The 24,506-nt window shown below is 41.4% G+C and overlaps 1 protein-coding gene across 3 annotated transcripts in view; it reads left to right on the top strand.

Moving 5' to 3' along the window:
• ARHGAP26 (Rho GTPase activating protein 26) overlaps positions 1 to 24,506 on the top strand; it is a 378,528-nt gene that overhangs the window by 132,149 nt on the left and 221,873 nt on the right. For all 3 annotated transcript variants that reach the window (XM_069484154.1, XM_069484152.1, XM_069484153.1), the window contains exon 11: positions 13,398 to 13,476. In XM_069484154.1, coding sequence (XP_069340255.1) covers positions 13,398 to 13,476 — 79 coding nt within the window. The remainder of the gene's footprint in view (positions 1 to 13,397; positions 13,477 to 24,506) is intronic.

A 24,506-nucleotide genomic window follows, 5' to 3' on the forward strand; every position in this document is an offset into this window, starting at 1 on the left:
TCAGATCTTGCTGAATTTGTCTTTCTTACCTTTTCCTTTCAGTCACAGCTTTTCTGCTTTTTTTTCACCTTCCCTCCACCGTTCTCTTCCTTCCTTCTCCTTCCTTTCACCTATGTCCAGTGTGCTGGATCCGGGCCTCGCTGATTTGCAAGGATCAATGCAGCCTCCCTGTCTTTTAGGTTCAGCACTGCATGGCTGGCTTGGCTTCGTTTTACTTTAATGTGAGCGCTTCCGTGCTCAGGAATGTATGTTACATCTCCAGGAGAATGGGTAGATGTTTAAAGGAAACTGACTATTTAGCATGGTTGTATCCTCTATTTGAGAATTTTTTTTTTTTTTTTACTTAAAAAAGTTAATATAATGACACAAAAGGAATTGATGTGGAAGAAGTTTTACTCAAATAAAAAAAAAAAATCAGCTTCTAGTTACAGCATTTCACCTACCAATGTGTGCACGTGTCCAGGAAAGACACCCAACCACTTGCGAAATCACAGTCTTTGGAGAGAGAGCTGTGTGTTGTATTCTTCAAGATTTATAGTCTCTCATTAAGTTGTGCCATTTCATGGTGTTAAGCTAGTTTGACAACATTCCAATTCTTTGAGACACTTTACTTGGCAACAGGTTGATTCTTTCAATGAAACCCACGTGTTAAGCTTATTTGAGCTGCCTGTTCAAGATCAGCAGTGCTGGCACCAAGATCCTTACATCTCAGCATGATACTCGTAGAATGCCATTTCATCTCGCCCCTTTATTTAAAAAAAAAAAAAAAAAGCCACACCATTTTTTTCACAGCAGTACTGCCCTGGGAAGTTGACCTGTGTCAGCTCTCCCTGGCTCTGACGGGTCCTGAGACTGAGCACAGGCTGGCGTGTGCTCCTGAAGTGCTGGTGGGTGTGGGCAGCCTTCTCGTGGCGGGTGTCTACTCCGCACCGCGGCTGCTGGGGCTCCCATGGAGAGAATTTGCCCTTCTAGCCTGAATCAGAAGTTCAGGGAAACTAACTGCACCTCTTAAGCAATGTAGTCATTGCACCCTTGGCTCTCAAGCCAGGCAACCTGGGGTCAAGCTTTGACTTTGCTGCATAGTAGCTGTGTGATGTTGAGCAAGTTACTCTCTCAGGGACTTGATTTCCTCATCTGGAAAATGAAGGTGATAATAGTGTCTAGTTCCTAGGATTGTTGTAAGGACTTAAGGAGATAATGCATGTAAAATGCTCCACAAAGTGGCAGGTAATAAGTGCTCTGCAAGTACTAGCTGTTATTGTTTGTTGCTAACTGGTTTTGTCCTGCATGCTTGATCTCGAACTTCTAGCTTCTAGTCCAGACCTATGAGACAATCAATTTTCAGTAGTGTAAGCCCTGTGGTTTGTGGTACTCTGTTAAAACAGCCCTAGGAAACAGACACGGTATTGACTAGGCGGGGACTCAGTGAAGCAGCACCTAAGCCCCCGACAACCTTTAAATGGCTTGCTCGACCCCTACCCATCGACAAGGACCCACTCCACAGAGTAGCCCGTTCACATAAATTACCTTCCTTATTCTGGCTACTTTTCTTTCTTTTAAATGACTGCAGCCTAAACTGTCATTAGTTTTTTAAAAAATCATCCTTTTTTTATACCTTAATAAGGAAGCATTCTTGGGTGCTTTTGTATTACCATAGCACTGAGCATTTGAAGGTTTATATTTTATATTGGTTAATTGAATAAAGACCAGATTTATCATCTTTTAAAAATTGTGTCAACTCTTGGAGAGAGTGTAGTGTAAAATTTCTGGGTAAAAAATGGGACGTTATCTAAAAGCACCCTTTAGGGATAATGGTATGTGATTCGGTCATACTTGCTAATATCTGTGCAGTCACTTTGAATAATTAAGTCCACTATGCAGTATCTTGTGGAAATTAATGATCATGTGTAGGGAAAATATTTGTTTAAGATAAAGAATCATGGTGGTGGTCTTTTGCCAGCCTCCTTGGATTTTTTTATTTTTAAGAAATTTCTCACAGATGTAAATGACATGGATATTTTCTCTCAGATGTTTTCCAGGAGGGGCCACCAAATTATATGGAAAATAATAGAAACAAAAGACTTCTCTTGATTCACTGAATCAGTGTAGTTTCTTGGGGAACGGTATTTACATTTGGGGAAAGTCAACAATTAGAATGCTTTATTTTTTTTCTGGGATTAGCTGACTCCAACAGAAGTCCATGCATTTGGAAATGTGATGTGTGTTAAATGTTCCTTTCCCAGCACTGGCACTCGCTAGAGGTGGGCAGCAAGGACAGCGTATTAGAGATAGAAATGGCAAGGGTACTTGGTGCTAGGAACGTATTAGGGCCAAGACAAGAATAGTCCTTGTCCTCCTGGAGTTTACCTTTGAGTATGGAATACACACACTTACATATTCAAGCAACTAAGGTGTAAATACCAGTATGTTGAGTGTGTCCTAGCAAACCTGGAGTGCCAGGAGCATGTGGGAAAATGGAACAAGCAGGAGCACTTAACCCATTCATTCTTACGGAGAATGATGGCAAGACTGCAATACCCTGAATGCATTCCCCTTCCTCTTCCCTTCCCTCTCTCCCTTTTTCCCTTTCTGCCTCCCTCCCTCCTTCCTTACTTACTGAGCATAACTGCATGCTAGAGACTCTTCTGACAGTGGGAGTATTAAGTTTATGAATCTATTGGACTTTGTTTAAAAGCCCTTATCTGATTTTCTTTCTTACCAATTCCAAAGTCCTCCTTCTTCTGCAAGCTTTTCATGAATAGGTGAAGGGCAACGGCTTTCCGCTGAGCCAGTCCCAGCCTAGCATGTTATACCCACTATAAACTCTAGCTGCTTCTTCCTGCCAAGTACCCTATATTCATTTGCATAGTAACGAACTTTCCTTTGTATTAGTTGACTAGGTGTTTAATTAGGTATGTTTTATATACCTCTGTTCAGTTCTAAATGTCTGTCTCAGGTGATTTGCTTCCAGAGGCAGAAAAACATCATTTTATTCAGCCTTTAATACGGTACTGTGTGCATGTGGTTGTTCAACTTTATTTTTTATGGTGATGCAATTTGGAGATGCATGAGTTCTTTCCTTTGGGACTTTGGTGAACTATTGTGTAAGAGACTAGAGGAGCTTAATTATATTAGTTGCTACTGAAACGAAAATTTCAGCAGGTACACACATAATCTGCATTTGCATACAAATTGGGGGAAAAACCCCAGGGAGTTGGAAGCTTGATTAAAGTCAGAATGGCAGAGGCTAGAAAGATTTATGAAAGATCTGAAAAATCTACTGGAAGCCTCTGATCAGTCAGCACTCTCATTTCAAGCATGTTTGTATAGCAGGCTGCGTGATGCATGTGAAAGATGAAAGCTGCCCCAAGTTTGAATTTGGGATCTGTTCCTTGCTAGGTGTGTGACCCTGGGGAAGTGTTTTAACCATACGTGTAAATTAGGGCTAATTTTAACTAACTTGAAGGATTGCTTTGAAGATTAGATTGCAGTAACATTCCTCTCTGATGGAATTCTGTCTGAAAAGATGTGCTTCTGAATTTTTTTTCCCTCTGCCTGGGACTTTATTGTTCTTATGGTAAGCTTTCACTTTGGTAGATGCTTCTGTGGGCACGCTTTTTGTCTCAATGGTCTTCCTTTTCCTGTAGTGTCATGACTTTTCAAGTTGTCCATAAGCTGAGAGTGAATATAGGTGCATTAAGGATATATGCAAAAGGCCCACTGGGGGAAGATTCTATTTTCAACCTATGTCTGTGATAACCTGTTACTTATACATATTTCCTGTAAAGGTTAAAAAAGTTTTATGCCCCCTTCTTCCAGTGTATGGTCTCAAAAGAAACCACACTAGTTTTAAATTCAAATAATACTATTGCTTTTAGCTTGGTATGTGGTTTGTGTGCATGCACTGGTTTGCATGTCTTTGTGAAATTGTTTGACTGTGAGATTTGTGTTTTCCAAGAAGGGCTGGCTTATGTAACAGACTTTGTTTCAGCATTCAACCCCTAGATGGCAGTTTTGTGTATGTATTAGTAACTATTAGCGGGTCCAGTTGAAAATTAGCTGTCCTTTACACATGGACAATTAGGAGTCTGTGTGTGTTTGTTTTCCCCTGTAGGGGAAATTGTCATGTGAATATTACTCCTTAAAGGAAGAGTATTCTAAGTGACTCATTTTTTCTTTAGAAATTCCTTCCTCCCACCCTTTTACCATGGATCATTCATACCCACTTTCCTGCAAAAGCAAACATGCTCAGTTAGTCAGGCTTCTGTTTAAACGTTACCTTTTACCAGGCTTTTGGAACTAAAGTGCCAGGCTCTTTGCTTCAGGAATGGCTTATTTGTGATGGTGAAGAACATGGATGAGTGATTTCACTGTCTGATGTGTGCTGAGAACCTGGCAGTCCTATTTTCCCTCTTGGTGCAGTGTGCCTTTATCTTTTGCAACAGATGAATCCATTTTTCCTGGTTTCGTATTTCCCCTCCCTCCCCTTCTCACCCCTTGTTTGAAATAATATTTGATTTTGCCTTCCTGCTGGTTGGATTAGAGTGCTGGTCTCAATGCCGTTGACATTTCAGGCAGGAAATGGCTTTTTCCTTCCTCGAAGGGTGTTATACTGCTCTGACTTCCATGGCTTGGGTTGGGGAAGATATCCTACTTTCAGAATTGCCTTTTGGCCGTTCTGGAAAATGAGCTAGTTGAGTTCTTGGAATCTTTAGAATTCACATAGTGTGAACTTGTCAGTGAGTTTGGTTTTTGTTTGTAATTAAATGAGAGCATGCTTGTTTGCTGTTTTATTCTGGTTTAAGGAAGAAGGGGATGTGACGGTTAATGTTGCTTGATGGGAGGGGACTGAGGCAACCATGTATCTACCCTTCGGTCTGCAGAGTGAAATTTGGAGTTTTATTGATTGAGTATAACCAGTTTATTTGCCAATTTCTAAATAGGAGTTTTTAAAAAAACGTAAACCAAAGTTTTGCTATTACATAAATCTTAAGAGAAGAAACAATTTAACCAGCAAATCCCACTTCTGTAAATTTCTATTCATTGTGAGACAGAATAGCAAAAATGAAAAAAAAAAAGATAAATGAACTAGAAGATATATTTTCATAGTTTGTTATCAATAATAGTAACAAGTATTTGCATTGTCCTTGAGTCTCACTCATCCCATCAATGAACAGTGCTTTTTCCCTGTGCAGTGTGTCAAAATGTGCTTACTCCCGTGTCCCTGGTGCCTGGCATCGTGGCTGGTGTGTAGTAGGCACTCAATCAATATCTGTTACATTTAAGAGCCATGCAGTTTAATGTGCTAAAGATTTCTTTGGGCTTCTTGATGTTTTACGACTCCAGTCTCTCATAAAATAAAGATGTGAGAACTTTTCTGATGTGGTTGGCAATATTTACTCTTTAGACTATTATTGTTGCTATGGTCCTAATTATTTTAGGACCTTTCCTCTCTAGAGGTCAGTGCTGCAGGCTTTAATAGGTTATGATTCATTTATTAATCAGGATCAGATCCTTTCTAAATAATTGGTCAGAAGCTATTGCTAAAAACTTCTTAGGGGGGTGGGAGGGAGACTTCCTTCCTTTCTCCCTCCCTCCCATCTTCCCTCCCTCTGAGGAGCTGGTCTTCCTGGATCCTCAGGCACGTACATTGTGTGCACGTGGGGACAGGGCAGCATTGTGGTTAAGGTACGGGCTTTGCTTTAGAGTCAGGCACACCTGGGTTTACGTTCAGACGTTGGCACTTGGCACTTGACAACAGTGTGACATTGTGGAAGGAGTTTCCTCGAGTCTCAGTCTTTTCACTTTTAAAAAGAGGCATAATGATAGTACCTACTTCCTACGGTTACTGTGAGGAATACATGATGATGCAAGTAAAGTCCTTAGCATAGTGGTTGGCACATAATAAACACTCAGGAAATCTTAGGTACAGTATGGGGGCTGCCAGTTTGCAGCAACTTCTGGTTTTCCTCTTACTTCCTCTGTCTCTCTCACCTTTACCCCACCCAGGTTATCTTGGCATATTATGAATTCTTCTCATACACAGAGATCTGTAATGCACCAAGGGCCTCAATGATTTATTATATCAGTGCGTGCATAATAGTGCAGATTCATAACTTTTTGTCTCCAAATAGTAGATTAATGTTGCCCTCCAGGGATGGCACTGAGTCCTTGAGTATTGGAAGAAAAAGGGAAGTAGCCCAAGTTCCTCCTTTGTGGATGAACTGGAGATACTCTGCTGAGTGTGACTAGGGGGTGAACAAGAACGAATACAGGCATGCATCATTTTTGGTCCTAGTGCGTGAGATGACATTATAACATGCCATGATAAACCTGGGGGGAAGCTCAGGTAGAAACAGGTGGAGAAAGACACCAGAAGTCACAAACTAGTGGTCCACAGACATGTTCAGTTTGGCGTGAATAGTATTTGAGGCAACATTTTAATATTAAAAAAAAAATCTGGAACTGCTGATCATGCTTTCCCATGTACCAGCTGTTGAGCTGAATGGCAGATACTTCCTTTAGGTGGGACATGTGCTCTTTACCCTGCCACAGTCCCCACCATGCCCTGTTGCCCCTTCTCCCCCATGAAGACAGGTGATAGCTGTCTTTTTGCTTTGTACTTGCACTGTAGTTTTTCCCATAGAAGGGAAATACTTCTTTGTTCTTATGTTTTTATCCAAAAGTAAAAGTACAAAAGAAGAAAACCCAAAGGGCTGCATGTTTTAAAGAATATGAGACCAAGCCTATTTTTCTTAGGGGGAGTAAAGAATTTCTCATCCAGTTTATCTCATTTTGCTTACTTACCTGGTCTTTATAGGCATTCAAGTCTATAATCTCAAACAAACATGGAAAGGATGTCAGTCTTCAAGATTATTCTACATGGCTTTGGCCATATCTTTGTGTAAATTAAGATCCACTGAACCTTTAAACCCTTGTCATTGTCCAGGAATTGTTAGGAATCACTTTTCCCAGTAGCTATTTAGAAACAAAGGACCACTTCTGCTCCGTGGCACCTGCAAAGCTCTTTTTACCTATGGGTTGGCAGCTCATTCTCCTGGCCTTCGTCGGTTCCCTTTGTCTTCCTATGTAAGCATAATGGGGCATGTTTCACATACAGGCTGCGAGAATATGTGTTTCTGTGGGTCCCGCTTTTACTCTGAACTTGACCCTTAAATGTACAGTAGCGTGGATGGAAGCTGGGGAATGAACTCTTGCCAACAGAAGATTTATAGTCTCGTGAATGAGTAAACCCTAGATCTTCAGAGGTTGATTTAGAAAGAACAGTACTGTTAGTTTCTGAGTGTGTTTGTTTCAGTGGGGTGGAGTTAGTAACAGAATTTCCTTGTCCTATAGGAAGTGGGTAGATTGCCAAACCACTGAGATCACTATTGTTGACTCAGATTCAGGAATAAAATTAAAGTAGGCAAGCTGTCAAGTAACCCTGGAATTGGGGCTGGTTGGGATTCGCTTGCTTTTGGCTGGGGAGAAGGCTGACAGCAGTGGCCCCAGGATCCTGGATGTGTCGCTCAGTGATATATATTGCTGTCCTTGGCTCTTTTTGGGGACCAGGGTTGGAGGAGGATACAGTGGTGGGTAGCAACTTGCCCTGTGATAGATGAAGAGCTATTTTCTGCATGGCTCCTGCAGCGTGAGAGCTGGGTGCCAGCTTAGAGAAAATTCCAGATCCTTGTTCATGATTCTCAAGCTGATTCAGATATAGCACTAACCAAGGATGTATTCAGAGTGAAAAGGATGTGCTGTATTTTAAGTAGAATCTTAGCATTAGGAGCTCTACAAAGGATTAAGTCATTTCCTCCTTCTCTCATCTGGTGTGTGGAAGGAACTCCTTAGTAGATTTTCTAGAACTTGCTAAAGACTTCGTCTCTGTTCTTATGGGTTATCAGACATTAATTTCAAAACAGAGTAGTAGGCTGCTTTGATGCTTTACTCAGGAGGGAAAAGGAAATGGCCACGATGTTAGAGCAGCTGTGTCCCTTTAGCCCTGGGCCCTGCATGCTTTGGGTTGGAGGCGTGATTTTCAGTGCTGCGTGTGAGCGTGTTAGAGGTGGGGGTCATACGTATCAGCAGCACCTGTGGGTGGTTTCTTTTCCTTTTGAAACTATACACACCTGCCCTTCTCCAGCCATAATTTTAACACTACCCCATACTTGCCATCCTGTTCCCTCTCACCCCACCTCCACCTGCCCCTGTGATAACAGCTAGTTTTGGGAGCATTTATCGTGTGCCTGACACTTTGAAATGCCTTATATTCTTCTCATTTAACCTTCACAACGTGCCCTGAGGTGTAATCCTGATAACGCTAGTGGACAAGTAATTGAACTGCTCTATACTGCTGTTCTTTAAAATGCAGATAACAAGAGTAGCATAGGGCAGATCAACTGCTAGTCCACCAGGGTTACACAGCTGGGAAGCCCTGGAGTCAGGATGACCAGGGAGCCTAAGTTATTGATGAGAAGTCTTAGCTCTTGGGTATTTAAAAGTTTTTTACTGAGGTGTAATCACAGTAAAATACAAACTTAAGATTTGTGTATTTTAATGACTTTTTACACACACACCCCTGAGTAGCTACCCAGATTCTGACATGAAACATTTCTGTCACTCCAGGAAGTTGCCTTGTGCCCCTTCCCAGTCATTGCTCACGTCCCTATCCCCAAACAAAATCACTCTTCTGACTTGTGTCATCGTAGAGGAGTTTTCCAAGTATGTGAGCATCATATAAACGGAATCATAGTTTGTAGTCTTCTGTGTGTGGCCTCTTCCTCATCCGTCTATGACCTTCATTCATGTTGTTGCATGTAGCAGTAGTTGGTTCTTTTTTTATTATTGTTTGGTGTTCCATTGTTTAAATATACAGTAATTTATTCTCTTATTGATGGCTATTGTTTCTGCAACTTTTGGCTATTATGAATAAGACTTCAAGCATTCTTGAATATGCCTTTTGGTAGACATATGGAATCATTTCTCTCGATCATATATAGAGAGGTAGAGTTGCTAGGTCATAGGGCAAGTGTATGTTTAGTTTTAGCAGATATTGCCAAAGTGGTTTTGTCAATTTATTCTCCCACCAGCAATGTATGAGAGTTCCTGTTGCGCTACATTCTTGCCAGTACTTGGTATTGGTGGTCCTTTTAATGTCCTCCATCGGGGGCAGGGGTCTTACCTCATTGTGGTTTTAATTACAGTTCCCTGATGAGTAATCAGTTTGGACCCTGTTTCTTATGTGTGTTGGCCATTTGGATGTCTACTTTTATGAAGTGCCTATTCAAATGTTTTCTTGAATTGGGTTCTCTTCCCCCCTTATTTATTTGTAGATTTTTGCTGGAGATACATATTACAAATATCTTCTCTCACTCTGGTTTGCCTTTTCAGTCTCTTAATAGTATCTTTTGGCCGGGCGCGGTGGCTCACGCCTGTAATCCTAGCACTCTGGGAGGCCGAGGTGGGCGGATCGTTTGAGCTCAGGAGTTCGAGACCAGCCTGAGCAAGAGCGAGACCCCATCTCTACTAAAAATAGAAAGAAATTATATGGACAGCTGAAAATATATATAGAAAAAATTAGCCGGGCATGGTGGTGCATGCCTGTAGTCCCAGCTACTTGGGAAGCTGAGACAGGAGGATCGCTCGAGCTCAGGAGTTTGAGGTTGCTGTGAGCTAGGCTGATGCCACGGCACTCACTCTAGCCTGGGCAACAGAGTGAGACTCTGTCTCAAAAAAAAAAAAAAAAAAATAGTATCTTTTGATGAATGTAAGTTCTTCATTTTGGTGAAGTCCAATTTATCAATACTTTATGTTTAGTGCCTTTTGTGTTCTTTTAAAAAACTCATTGCTTTTCTGTCTCTTGAGTATTTTGAGGCAGAAAATATATGGAGAACCACTGGGGTGGAAAGTAAGCCCCAGTTTCACTGGACACTGTTGCATTCTTGCTTCTGGATTGGCTGTTTGCCTAGAGTGGGATTCTGAGTCTCGTATTTATGAAGCTCTTTGCATTTTACCAGAGCCCTTTACCATTCAGTCTCATTTGGTCCCTTGCAGGAGTTCGCTAAGGTACTTGCAGGAGGGCTTGGCCAATTTTGACACCAGAGGCCAACATGAGCTCCCTGGGGTCTGTGGTGCCTTCATGTTTGCTGTGCATCATGTACTGCTTGTATTTACATCCTGCTCTGTAACTTGCCAGCTCTGTAATTGTGGACAAGGGTACTTAACCTCTCTGAACCTTAGTTTTCTCATCTGCTAAATGGGAGTAATGAGAATATACCTACCTCATGACATAGCTGTGAAGATTAAATGAATTAACTGATATGCAGTGCTTGGTACAGCAACTGGAGCACAGTGCTGGGTTGCGATTATTGCCGTTTTCTTGTTACAGTGTCTAATAGGCTCATAATTCTTTGTGGAAGGGGGAAAACTGCTCATTGCACTAGCTCTGATCATTGACTCCATTTCTCTTTCATAGTTTTGTATTTTCCCTTCCTCATTCCACATCTCCCCCCTACTTGCTCTCCCCTTCCTCTTTCTCTCTTGCTATGAAAAACCACATGTATTTCAAACATGAACTGAATTGGCACCCTGTAAAGAGAAGCTCTCAGAGTATGCTATCTTATAGGGACCGGCATGGAAAGTGGAGGATCATTGAGAGTTTTGCTTGTTTTATTTTGTCTTGGGGGATGATGGTTGGTTAGTTAGGGGCATAGGAAAGGGAAATATGGAAAGAAAGCTATTGCTTGATTACAAAATACAGAAATTTGACCCTTTTACCTTGGTTCAAGGAAATTCACATGCAAAAGATGTGTATAATAGTGGTTTTACTTGTAAGGAAGGAGATGGAACTTCGAGCCAAATGAGTGTTTTCTAGATGCCCAGAGAGGATAGTGCTGTGACCCAGATGGGCACACAGAAAGCTGAGAGCAAATCGCCTGAACTTAGGCTGTTAAATCCACTTGATGCACCATCTGCCGCCCACCCTCCTTCCCCCTGAAAAGGGACCAAGACCACATGTGGAAAAGAACTTGTATTTTGATATGTCTTCTTGAAATAAAAACAAATCCTGTTGACCTTCCTGGTTACCAAGGCCACTTGGTTCACAGCCTTTTGGTTTGTCTGAACTTCCTCTCTGTGGCTCTGGGTGGAAATGTCACACTGTGTGCCATGAAGCTGCTGTGGCATCCGTGAGGCCCCGAGCCCTCGGTAGGTAGGCAGCACTTGCGCTCTCCCTGCTCGCTCGTGAGCACCAGGCAGGAGAGGACCTGGAGGCCTGTGGGCACCTTGGCCCTGCTGCATGGAGGGAGGGTGTCTCTGTTCTCTTGTGCAGGGGGAAAAGGGCAGAAAAGAGTGGCTGGAGCGGACTGTGCGTCAAGATCACCTGGGAAGCTGGTTAAAATCCATGTTCCCAGGCACCACCCAGAAGTTAATAGTAGGGTATGATGGGGCTGGGAATCTCCATTTTAAGGGAATGACCAATTCTGAAGCAGGTGGTGCAGGTATAACACCTTGAGCAACACTCAAAGACCCGGGTCCAGGGACTTGAGAGTTCTACAGTGGACTGTAGCTTTATAGGCTGTTTATTAAAAAGCCTAAAACTTTGTGCTTGGTTTTTTGAAAGGCGGAAGGCTAGAATCAATCCATCGTGCCCCCAAACCACAGGGGCACCTCTGTGGAGCCACGGCTGTCAGCACGGTCTGCAGACACCAATGCAGCCGGTGTGCTGAACCGGCAGATGGTGGGGAGTCGGCACTGGGGTCTGAGAATGAGAGTTTCTGAGAAGAGGAGGGAGAGTCCAGGCAGCTGCTCATGGAGAGAGGAGTTATTCCATCTTCTGCGTCATCTTTGTGTTATGGTGCCAGTGCCCAGTGTGGCCTTCACAGGAAGGACCATCCTCTAAGGGGTCTGTGTCCCACCCATCCTCAACACACCCACCCATCCGGCCGCTGACCCTCCTCCGACCCACGTACACGCCCCTCCTCCGCTTCTCTCCCTGCCCCTCTGTCTCTGCCTCTGGCTTGCTCTCACTCTCTTCTCTTTCATGCACACACGTGCCCAGGCACACGCGCACACCCCACCCCGATGCCCTTCATATTTCCAACCCCTCTGTACCTACGTGATCACATCTTTGAAAACTCTTTTTCTTAGAGGATATTGAGGGATGATCAGTGAAAGCAAGCAGGTGTGATTTTTGAAATATGTCGAGTATAGGGAGGTCTAGCATATCCATTGGAACTGTGGAAATAAGCCAGGAGCAGAGATTATAGGTGGGTCAGAATTAACAGGCTTGGGTGCTTGTGGGGCTCGGGCTCGTGCTGCTCAGGGTGTCACCAGCCTGCACGTTCACTGCCTTGTGGCTGTGTGGGCGTTAGCGGGACGTGTGGCCTCGGGTGGGGATGGAACTTCAGTTCTCACCCTCTGGGCCGCTTCCTCTTCTTTAGGCTTTCTCCAGATTTAAAGATGAGGGTTTTAATCAGTAATTTTTAACTTTTTGAGGGTTGCAGTCCTCTTTGAGAATCGGATGGACAGTTTGAATTGTTTTTCAGAAAAATACACATACATTTGGGGTTGGTTTGGGTGCACTTTGGGATCCATCTGTGGACTCTGAGTGAAGAACTCCTGCTTTAATGAGCATAGAGGGCTTTTGGCCCCTTCCTCCAAGGTCATTTTTATGTCACAGTCTCTTTTTCTCGTGGAGTGCCCTATGCAATGGGAACTCAACAAACGCCATTTGTTACTGCGTGCCTGTCTTCTGGAGGGTTTGTGTTCAGTTTTAAAGAGTAAGCAGATTTCAGTAAGTGAAAAGATCTAATGCACGTGAATCACTTACCACCTACATGGTCAACTATTCATTTTTTAAAAATACTATGCACATTTCACATAATCATAACTACAAAGCTGATTACCTCCTAAAACTTCTCCATGTCAGAAGCAGTTTAGAAGCATTGGACTAGATACTGGGAGATGAGGATTGGATTTTTCCTCTCTTTTAAACTTGAGTCCAGTAATTCCATTCATTTCAACAGATATTTATTGCAATACTACTGTGAGTAAAACACTGTTAAGCATTTTGAGGAATTGAAATGAATAAGATTTCAAGAAACAAACAACGTCTAGAGAAATCACTTGACTTTTTTGTGTCCCTTACCTGTAAAATATCTTCTGTATTCCTTCCTAGCCCTCTGAGGGAGATGGGCTTATTCAGAGGGATTTGGGTAGGTGGCTTTGCTTTCTGAGACCAGCAGGTGGCTTAGAAAAGTGAATGTTGAGCCTCTCTTTGTGGTGTTAATGCTTGCAGCCATTCACTCTGTTGAGTGAGTGCTTAAGGTTCACCTTTGTCAGTCTCTCCACAATGTGGCTCTGGGTTCATATCCGTGTCCCTCCTTTCTCCACAGGCCAGGGGTTATCACCATGCAGGCATTGTCAGAAGAGGACCGGAGGCTCTGGATGGAAGCCATGGATGGCCGGGAACCTGTAAGTAACAATTCAGGGAAGTCGAGCAAGAATAAAGGTCCTGAGTTGTTTGCTTCCCTAGTGCAGGGATTTTTACTGTTGTTCAAAAGCCTTGGGACTTTGAAACCAATGTACCAGAGGTAGTTTTTTATTCCTAGGTTGATGTTGTGGATATTGGTATTCTGTGTGTATGTATTATAGTTCCTGAGCTTTGGCCTGGCCATCCCAAGGCATGGGTTCTGCAAGTGTATCGCTTCTCAGTCTCTTGAAGGAGGCAGAGTCCAGTCTGTCTTACTGAATGTTTATTGACCATATGATGATACTTCCGAAAAGTAGGGTGCAAAGCTTTAGCTCGAATCCATTTTAATGGGATGAATGCTCATTACAGTGTGTACAGGTTATGCAGCATCTTTTATTATTGCCTTCTGTTTCAGCCTCCCATCACCATAGTAACTCACATCCCATTATAAGCAGTGGGATGTTATCAGGGTAGATGGAAGGAGTTAAGCCTGGTGATGTGATCCCTGCTGCTATTTCAGAGAGGCTGGTCTCAACTGGATGATGTAATCTTGTGGTGGTTCTGCATCATGTGACATGGAAAACCCACGTGAGAGCCCTAGGGAGGTCCCTAGAGCCAGAGTAGCCCTCTTACCTTGGTGCCAAGGATCTCAACTCCAGTGTTGAGGAAATCTCAAGGTTAGGGAAATCTTAAGAGTACAGTCTAATATCCATGTGCCACCAATAAAAGATAAAAAGAATCTACAATGCCAGAGGACCAATAGTTGACCCTTGCAAAGGCACTATCCAAAGGGGGAAAATGTGTGCAAGGAAACAGCAGGTCATGATCTCCACTGACTGTCGAACTCTGTGTGTCAAGTCAGGTGTGCAGTATAGATGATTCCAGCTCATTTGTGTGTCTTTCTCAGCCTACCTTGGTAAGGTGATCTGGCAATATAGATTAGCATACCTTTCTACTTGCACTATATTTTATTACAAACATGGGACTCAATTCAGTCAACTACACATAAACAAATAACTCGTGTTTGCATAACATTTACTAATATAGAGCAAGATTTAATGAACTATTTAAAGATTTAGGCACAGTTTGCTAAACTATAATTAAGCTTGTTTAATGTTAATTGTTCTCATGGGCTAAAATGTAAGAGAGCTTTCTGAATACATTGTTATCCTTGGAAACCCTCTCAAAACCAGACGCACATTTCTACCTGTAGGGCTTTGTGGCCACAATAGCTGCTTGATGTCAGAGACCTTGGAAAGCAGCTTCCCAAATAGTTCTTCTTTGCTAGCATCATCTACCATTCGTTTAGCACATTTTTGCATGTTAGGCACAGGACTGAGCATGTTATATCTCTTAAGCTATTTATTTCTCTTAGTACTCAATGAAATAAATGTTATGGTTCCATTTTATAGATGAGGAAACTGAGGCTTAGAGAGTTTACTATCTGTGCAACTAGGGGTGCAAATTATTTTTTAATTAAGTGACTATATTAGTAGGGTACAGCTAGGTTGCTAGAACAGAGAGATTCCAAAGTACAGTGGCTTAAGTAAGATGGGCAAGTGTATTTCTCTCAGAGCCCAGAAGGGAGTGGTCTGTCCCTAGCAGATGTCACTCTGCTATCCTCAACTCATGGCTCCATGGCTTCCCGGGTTGCTTCCAGTCATCACCATTTTCCAGCCAGAAAATGGAGATGAACGAGTCCAGAGAAAGCCTTATGAAGGACCCAGCATTTGCACTCATCACTTCCACTGGCCCAAACATAATGATCTGGTCAATCTATCTGCAAAGGAGGGTGGGAAATCTAGGCTGTACATAGGCAGCCAGGACTCAGGGCCTATTATTCCTTTAAGGAAGAAGAGGAGAAAGGATACTGTGGCTTGTTAGCAAGGCTAGAATTTGAACCCGTGTCTAGCCCTAGAAGTATTTGGTTTTCATCTTTACTAGAAATAAAATCTCAAATTGCCTTCTAAGAATTCTCACTCAGTTCATTTTTACAATACTTTCACTGACTCTTAATGATTCTTCAACTCACAGGGGAGGAAATGCCCAGGAAAAAAAATCCTGTCACGGCATACTATTCTTGGTATGGATTAAAAAAAAAATCCAAAAAAACCCACTACCATTTTTCCCCGATAAGCTGGAGTTCCAAAACTGCTTCACCAACTGCATTTTTAGGCTGCCTCCTCCTCTCTCTCCGCACCACTTGATATTTGTCCTCTGTGTATAATTGGTTTTCTTACTAACCACTTCAGTTTTCCTGTAGATTAACATCTGGCTTCTGCAGATGGAAAGCGTCCTGTTTGAAGGAACATCTCCTTGCTCCAGAATATACACATTAAAACAAGTTTAAACACAAAATAATTCTGTTTCTAAACATGATATAAAATTATTTCCTCACGGGAATATATGGCTTGCACTGAAAACCACACCTCTGTGTACTTTTTGGTGTCCCAAAAAGAGAGATAAATACAAGACAAATGATGCATGCATAATTGACGGTAATACCAGGCTTAATTTTGTCTCCCATTGCTGAGAGCCTCCAGGGGACATTACTGGAGATATGAGCCCACTAGACAATTAACAGCTTCAGTTTTAATCACCATCTCCCTAATTAGTTAAACCTGTCTCCTTGAGTGTTTTGGATTGCTCTAGTTAGCTCTTTCTCTAGCTGGTCCTGGACCAGTTTTCTTATTTTAAGGAAGTTAATGGTGTCATCTGTCTTCTGTTTTTATACTTCTATCTCCATTGTTCTGTGATGGATTATTTGGTGTTGGATTTTTTTTTGCAGGGGAGGGGGATAATTTTGGTTTCCATTCTTTTTGTTCTTTCAGTGTTCAATAATACCTTAGGATGGTTGGTTAGGGAAAAAAAAAAACAAAACCAAAAACCTAATGAGCCCCAAATCAGTTGATTTTGCAACATTTAGTTGTTAAATAAATCACCATTTTTTTAGTATGCAATCATAGTCTAGTCTAAAGAAATGTTTAATGTCTTTTTGGTATTAATGGACATATCATGGAGAAAGAAATTAGAGTTGATTTCCTACAGTGAACATTATGGATTTTTGTCTATGTACTGGAATTTGAATTCTTTCAGTTCAAATGAAAGAAACCCCTTTCAAGCTCGCTTGAGCAAAGGCTGGATTTATTGTTTTACATAACTGACAAATACTAGGGTATAATAATTTCCAGCCCATCTGAATCTGGGAACTTACGTAATACTGGAGTTGGTTTCTTCTTCTGTGTTGGCTTCATTTTCCAACATGTTCTTTTCATATAGTGGTGAGATGCGGCCTTACTATTGCAGGCTTCATTTTATTATTAAGAACAGGGGTCAGCAGACTTTTCCTGTAATGGGCCAGATAGTAATTTGCGGTTGTAGCTCAAAAGTAGCCAAGGATGATATGTAAATGAATGAGTGTGGCTATGTTTCAATAAAATTTTATTTACAAAAACAGATGGCAGGCCGTATTCGTATCATAGGCCATCGTTTGTTGATCTCTGACCTATAAGTCTAGTGGAAAGAGAGCTTTTGTATAATAATTTTAAAAGGTCCCGTATTTGAATTTTATGGGCTAGATATAATACTTGGTCCAGAGGATGGGGTGGATAAATTGACCAGACCTGACTCACCTGTGCCGTATAAATGGTGGAGGAAGGTTGGCTCCCTCTGAAAGAAAAAGCATTATTATATGAGGGTAGCGGGTAGACACTAGGTAGAAAGAACAGCACAGTTTCTCCTTACTCTGAGATGTATAACTGGGGGCTTGCCTCAAGTGAGATGTCTCTCACTTTTTTTGTCATTGGCTTTAGTTGCAATTGTGTAGTAATACTTAGGTCTGTGGAGCTTCCCATCCCTAGCTATGACATAAGGGAGAAGTCTCTCCCTAGAGTTAAAAGTGTAGTGTGTTTTCTAAAGCTGGCCAAAGGTAAAACCTCCAAGGTTACTACTAACATCACACCTAGGGTGTAAGACTGAATGCTTTCCCCCTAAAACTGGGAACAAGACAAGGGTATTTGCTCTCACAACTTAACAGAAGACTGGAAGTCCTGGCTAGTGCTGTCAGGCAAAAAAGTAAATATATAAAAGGCATACAGATTGGAAAGAAAGATATAAAACTTTGCCCCCATTTTCAGATAACATGATTGTCTATGTAGAAAAATCCCCCCAAAAGCAAAAAAACAAAACCCCTCCTAGAATTAGTAGGCGAGTTCCTCAGGGTCACAGGATACAAGGTAAACATACATAAAATCAATCCTATGTCTATATACTGGCCATAAACATGTGGTGAACAAAGTTAAAAACATAACACCATTTACGGTTGCTCTCTCCCAAAATAAAATGCTTAAATGTTAAATCTAATTAAACATTTAGAGGGACCTATATGCTGAAAATTACAGAGCACTGATGAAAGAAATCAAATATGATCTAAGTAAGCGGAGAAACATTTATGGATTGGAAGACTCAGAGTAACGATGTCAGTGCTCCCCAAAGTGATTTATAGGTTTAATGCAATTCTTATCAAAATCTCTGCAAAATCTCTGCAATCTGTATAGATATAGACCAACTTGTTCTACAATTTATACGTAAAAGCACAGAAACTGAAATAGCTAAAACAATTTTGAAAAATAGAATGAATTGGGGGTAATCACTCTTACCCTATTTTAAGACTTCCTTTGGAGTGACAGTAATCAAGACTATGATATTGACAGAGGGATAGACACATGGATCAATGGAACAGAATAAAGAACCCAGAAATAGACTCACACAAATATGCCCAATTGATTTTTGACAGAAGTGCAGAAGCAGTTTAATGGGGGAAGGAAAGTTTTTTTCAAGAAATTGTACTATTTAGAACAATACACATCTATGGGCAAAAAATGAGCTTTGACTTAAACCTCCTATCTTATATAAAAATTAATTCACAATGGGTCATAGATTTAAATATAAAATATAGCACTGTAAAACTTTTAGAAGAATGTGTGGGATCTAGGCCTAGATGAAGAGTTTTTACACGTAATACCAAAAGCACGACCCATAAAATAAAAAAAATGGATACATTTTTCTTTATCAAAATTAAAAACTTTTGCTCTGTGCATGAAAGACCCTATTAAGAGGATGAAAAGACAATCTATAGAATGGTAGAAAATATTTCCAAAAAATATATCTGACAAGGGATTTACATCTAGGATCTAAAAAGAACTCTCAAAATTTAACAGTTAGAAAAATCCAGTTAGAAAATGGACAAAAGACATGAAGAGACATTTTACCAGAGATCTGTAGTCCCCATCCCCCAGGCCCTATTTGTGGCCTGTTAGGAACCAGGTCGCACAGCAGGAGGTGAGTGGTGGTGGTTGAGTGAGCGGACTTCACCTGTATTCACAGCCATTCCCCATAGCTTGCTGTTCCTCCTCCCTCCCCACCCTTCATCCATGGAAAAATTTCTTCCATGAAACCAGTCCCTGGTGCCAAAAAGGTTTGGGGAACACTTCCAAAGAGAGGATATACAGATGGCAAATAAGCACATGAAAAGATATTCAATATGATTAGCCATTAGAGAAATACAAACTAAAACTACAGTGAACTATCACTATACACCTAACAGAATGCCTAAAATTAAAAATAGTAAAAGTACCAAATGCTGGCAAGGATGCAGAGAAACCAGATCTCTTATACATTGTTGAGGGGAATGTAAAATGACACAACTACTCTGCAAAGTTGCTAATAAAATTAAATATGCCCTTACCACACGACCTAGCAATTGCTCTGGGGCATTTATCCCCAAGAAATGAAAACTTCTTTTTATTCAATAATACAAAAACTTGTATACAGATGTTCACAGCAACTTTATTCACAATAGCTCCAAATAGAAACCAATACAAACGTCCTTCAGTGGGTGAATGTCTAAACACACTAGTACATCCATACAATGGAGTGCTATTGGCAATAGAAATGTCCATACAGCGACTGAGTGTGCATCTCAAGGGCATTATGGTAAGTGAAAAAAACCTAGTCTCAAAAGGAGGGTACATATGACGCATCTTGTAACATTTTGAAATGACAGCTATAGAAATGGAGAATAGAGTATTGATTTCCAGGGCATGGGGACAGTGAGGGTGGGAAGCGACTATAAAGGGATAGCACAAGGAGGTTCCTTTGTGGGATGGAATAGTTCTGTATCCTGATCGTGCTGGTAGTTAGTTATGTGAAACTATATCAACGGGTGTATGTGTATACAGTATACAATTCTAGACACATAAATAAGTACATGTGAAAACTGGTGAAGTTTAAATAAAGTATGCTGTCTAGTTAACAGTATTGTGCCAGTCACAGTTTTCTGGTCTCGATGCTATGTTATAGTTAGATAGTACCATGGGCATAAGTCAAAGGGTGGGGACCTGTGGCCTTCTGGATCCTGGACTGCGGACTTTTGACTGAATCCAAATTTACAGAACAAGTCCTGTTATTAAAAGGGGTATAGCAGAGAGAGACGAAGCTTTTCTTGCTGCCTCTGGTGCTTAAAAAAGAGCAATGTTGCAATCAGAAGGCTGCAGGTTCCCCGCCCTATGGGAACAGATGACTTTTCCATCTTAAATTGGAGATGGAAACCTTAGTACAAGCTACATAAATACCACGGCTCCAAGAAATTTTAGAGACGGCAAATTTTCTTTTGCCAGTTCCTAATAGCCAAAGTTGTCTCTCCTTTTCTTTTTGCAACGTTGCTGGTTAAGCATGTTTGCTAAAAGCAAGTGACTTGACATCACTACCAGCCCACCATCATTGCTGACACATACACACTCAACCTGAAGTATTTGTTATCCCTCTACTATAGAAAGATGGTTGAGAATGTTAGCGAGACTCATGGGGTGATCTGGAGCCTCAGGGCTTGGATCAGCCTCTTTAAATGTGTTCCCATATATTCCCTTAGCTGTGATTAGTGGTGTCTCTCTGGAACAGCTTATATTACCTCCTTGGTTTTTTTGTTTTGTTTTGTTTTTTTATTTGTTTTTGAGATAGACTCTCTCTGTCACCCAGGCCAGAGTGCCGTGGCATCAGCCTAGCTCACAGCAACCTCAAGCTCCTGGGCTCAGGCAATCCTCCTGCCTCAGCCTCCCGAGTAGCTGGGACTGCATGTGTGCACCACCATGCCTGGCTAATTTTTTTATTTTTTGTAGAGATGGGGGTCTCACTCTTGCTCAGGCTGGTCTCAAACTCCTGGCCTCAAGCACTCCTCCCACCTCAGCCTCCCAGAGTGTTAGGATTACAGGCATGAGCCACGGTGCCTGGGGTGTATTGGCCCTCCTTCACATCCCAAGGATTCTTTAGTTAAATTAGATTTTTCTCCACTTTGAGCCAGTGCTTGAACCTCTTTTGACAGCCAGAAGGTTTGAAGGTTGGCAGATGCTAGAATTATGTGGAATTAGATTAAGAAGGTAAGAAACAGGTAGTATAGCATCAACAATTGTGTGTAAATCCATGTGTTAGGTTGAAACATATGAAATTGCCACTTTTGCAGGTCAAAAATAGCCAGATATTGGCAATTTTTATGGCTCAGTCTCATACCTGGGGAGCAGGAGGAAGCCCTTGTGTAAGTCAGTCTCATGCTCTTACTTATGGAAGTGAGAACAGGCCAGCCAGTGGTGATCTCAGGTATATAACCCAGGTCTCCTGACTTCCAGATCTGTGTCATTTTTACTGCAACACACACACACTGCTGAATTATTAGGAAGCCATAGCTGAATGCTATCTGTTCTCACCTTTAAGCGGAGTTACTCCATTGCGGCTACTGCAATGGAAGAAGGGAAAAGAGGAGATAGACTAAGGAAAAACCACTCCTCTAGTAAAAGTGTTGCCTCCCTATGCTTACCTTTATTTTAAAGATATCTTCTATTTTAGTCCTTGTGGACTTTCCTACTGGATAAAATGTGTCATCTCTGACCTTTCTGTGCTGTGCCCAAGCTCTGACTCTCTAGTCCTTCAAGAGCTCATAGACTAAATGGGCAATTGCATTCCATCTTGTGCTCTGCGTCTAATGTCTGAAAGAGTGAACTGTTGAGAGGATTTCAGGGAGAAAGTGACATTGATTACCGTTGAGATCCCAGGCTCAGGAGCAGAATGTCATGGTGGTTAAGAATGTGAGCCCATGCAACCTGAATTTAAATCTCTACAGTACTGCTTATTAGTTCTCTAACACTGGAAAATGACCCAGCCTCTCTGAGCGTATTTCCTCACCTGAAAAATGGGGCTAATATTAATAATAGCACCTACATCATGAGATTGTTTTGCAAGAATCAACATACATGTAAATGCCTGTACATGGCGAAGTGATGATTAAAAATTAGTTTTTACTGTTGTCTTTTTGGAGAAGGGGGTAGATATTGGGATACCTGGGTTTTCTTTCTAGCTCTGTTTCTAAATTACTTGGTTCATTTGAAGAGTTTATTTAAAGTCACTCTGCACCAGTTCACCAGAGTGCAGGGCAAGGACTGCTTTCACTAGTATGGAAAAGGTGATTTCATTTAGCAGTCAGTCTGAACTTTCAGGATATGAGCAGGGTAACGTGAAGTCATCTTTAGCCTCCTTTGCTGTGATGCAACACAGGCCTGGCAATTTATAATCCCAGCTGTAAGCTAAGCTCAGCCTATCTGTCTACTGCTGATGCTTATGTTTTTCTTTCTTTAGTATATAATAAGTGATCTAAATAGTATGGGTCGTTAAGAAGGTGTGGGGTGAACTTGCTAAGCTCTAGTGTGATGATGCAGGTCTTAAACTTGTTTCTGAGCAGAGCAATAGTTTGGAAGGTAGTTCTTCCCATTTTGTGAAAGCTCTCTTATTAAAAAGCACATGGTATGAATGGGTGAAGAGTCTCAAAATGAGCTCACCAGCTTGGTTTCCACTTCCCCACCCCAGACTGCTGGGAAGTTGCATTATGCCTCCGTATCATTTTGCTTGTGTGTCAGGGATTCATTTGGCAATCAGGTAAAGCCTTTAGAGTCTTTCTCAGAATAATGTTTTTAAATATATAAAATAAAGCACATGGTTTACAAAGGAAAAAATTATATAGAAATATAGTTATCAAAATATCAAAAACATTTATAATTCAGTAAGTATATGCTTATATCACATTAAATAACAAGACATAAGGGCAGGTCTGATAACTCCTATAAATGATATCTTAGGCTATCTGCAAAACAGTAGTGCTTCATGGAAATATCTGTGATTTCTATTAGTGACAAATCACAAGTATTGCTATTATGATACTATTGTGGTTTGTTGTCCACATTCATATTTGAAGGAAACACTAAATTTTCGTTAGAAGTTAATTAAAAAAAAGGATTTTTTCCTCCTGCCATTCATGTTCTTGAACTCTTTGTATTCTCTCTGTAACCCCATTTCTTCATTTCTTTGCAAAGATGTTTTGAAAGACTGTTCCTGACTTCCAAGCTTTTATCTAATCTTAGCTTATCTCTGCTCTTACACATTGATTAGTGCAATTGTTTGACTAATATCTGTCCCCCTGCTGGATTGTGATCTTGATAGGAACATATGTCAGTTTTTTGTTTTTGTCTGTGTAGCTTCAGAGCATAGCGTCTGGTACAGAGTAAATGTTCACCAGATACTTGCCAAGTTATTAGATGAATGAACCTAAGGAATATTAAAGTACAGTTGGTTTGGTGTGCCTTGTTCTTCCCTGAGGCTGGCTCCTGGACGTTCCCCAATGTCTTAGTTCATTCTGGCTGCTATAACAAAATACCGTAATCTGGGTAGCTTATAAACAAAATGTTTATTTCTCACAATTCTGGAGGCTGGGAAGTCCAAGATTGAGGCACTAGCAGATGTGATGTCCGGTGAGCACCCACTTCCTGGTTTATAGACGGCACCTTCTAGCTGTGTCCTTGCATGGCAGAGGGGGCGAGGCAGCTCCCTCGGACCTCTTTTTTAAGGGCACTAATCCCATTCTAATCACCCCCAAAAGGTTGCAACTCCTAACAGCATCACATTGGTGATAACATTTTCAACACATGAATTTGGGGGGACATGTATATTCAGACCATAGTACCCACTTACCTTTATGGATGTTCACAAACCCACCGTTCAACACTCTCATTTCTATGTCAATTATTTTGGTTTTAAATGTAGTACAGAAACCATTTTGATTATCTTTGGCATTTTCTGGGAGCCTCTGGTTATTGTTGACTTCATTTTCACAGCTTCATAGGCTTGATCCCTCTCTTATTTTAACTTTGATTACATACCCTTCTTTAATCTTTTGTCATTTTTTTTTGTCTTTATGATTTTAGCTTAGCCTTTGGAAGTAGGATTGGTTGTGAGAGGGACTTTGAACCTTTACTTTTGAATATTTGAATTTTTCATAGTCAGCACATGTTAATTTTGTTATTAAATAAAAATCACAATGGTGAGGGTCACTTCTCAAGGTACCCATTTTTCTCCACACCTTTACCAACACTGCACATGACGTATGTGTGTACATGTGTGTTACCAATGTGAGAGTGGAAAATTGTATCTTGTTTTTATTAGCATTTCTCAAATTACTAACGAGACTGAAAATCTTTTCTCATGTTTATTGGCCTTTCATATTTCTCTTCTTTTATACAAAAATATGTGAAGTACTTAGAACAGTGCCTGGCACACTTGATTCGTGCTATATAAAGTAGTATCATTATTCCTCTTGCGAATGTCTGGCCTTAGGATTACACCCATCATTTTACTCAATTCTGCTTCGCAGAGCCCAAAGTGCAATTTTTTCTAATGTCCTTTTCTTAACTGCTATGACGCTTCCGCTTTGTCCTTGCTGGCCTCTTTTATTTCCTAGCAGCCCAGCCCCGTTGCTCAGGTTTGGAGCGGTGGATAATGCAGGGCGTTCCGGCCAAGTGTGTGTTCCTTCTCTCTCCCGAGCTGCTGTCCTCCTTGTTCTCCAGCTGCGTGATCTGAAGGGGAACCTGTGGGTCCTCTGGACCTCTCTGCTCTGACAACAGCCAGCCCCCTGTCAGCCTTCCCTACGCACTACCAC

This window comes from Eulemur rufifrons, chromosome 10, assembly GCF_041146395.1.
Source record: "Eulemur rufifrons isolate Redbay chromosome 10, OSU_ERuf_1, whole genome shotgun sequence".
Taxonomy (NCBI): Eukaryota; Metazoa; Chordata; class Mammalia; order Primates; family Lemuridae; genus Eulemur; species Eulemur rufifrons.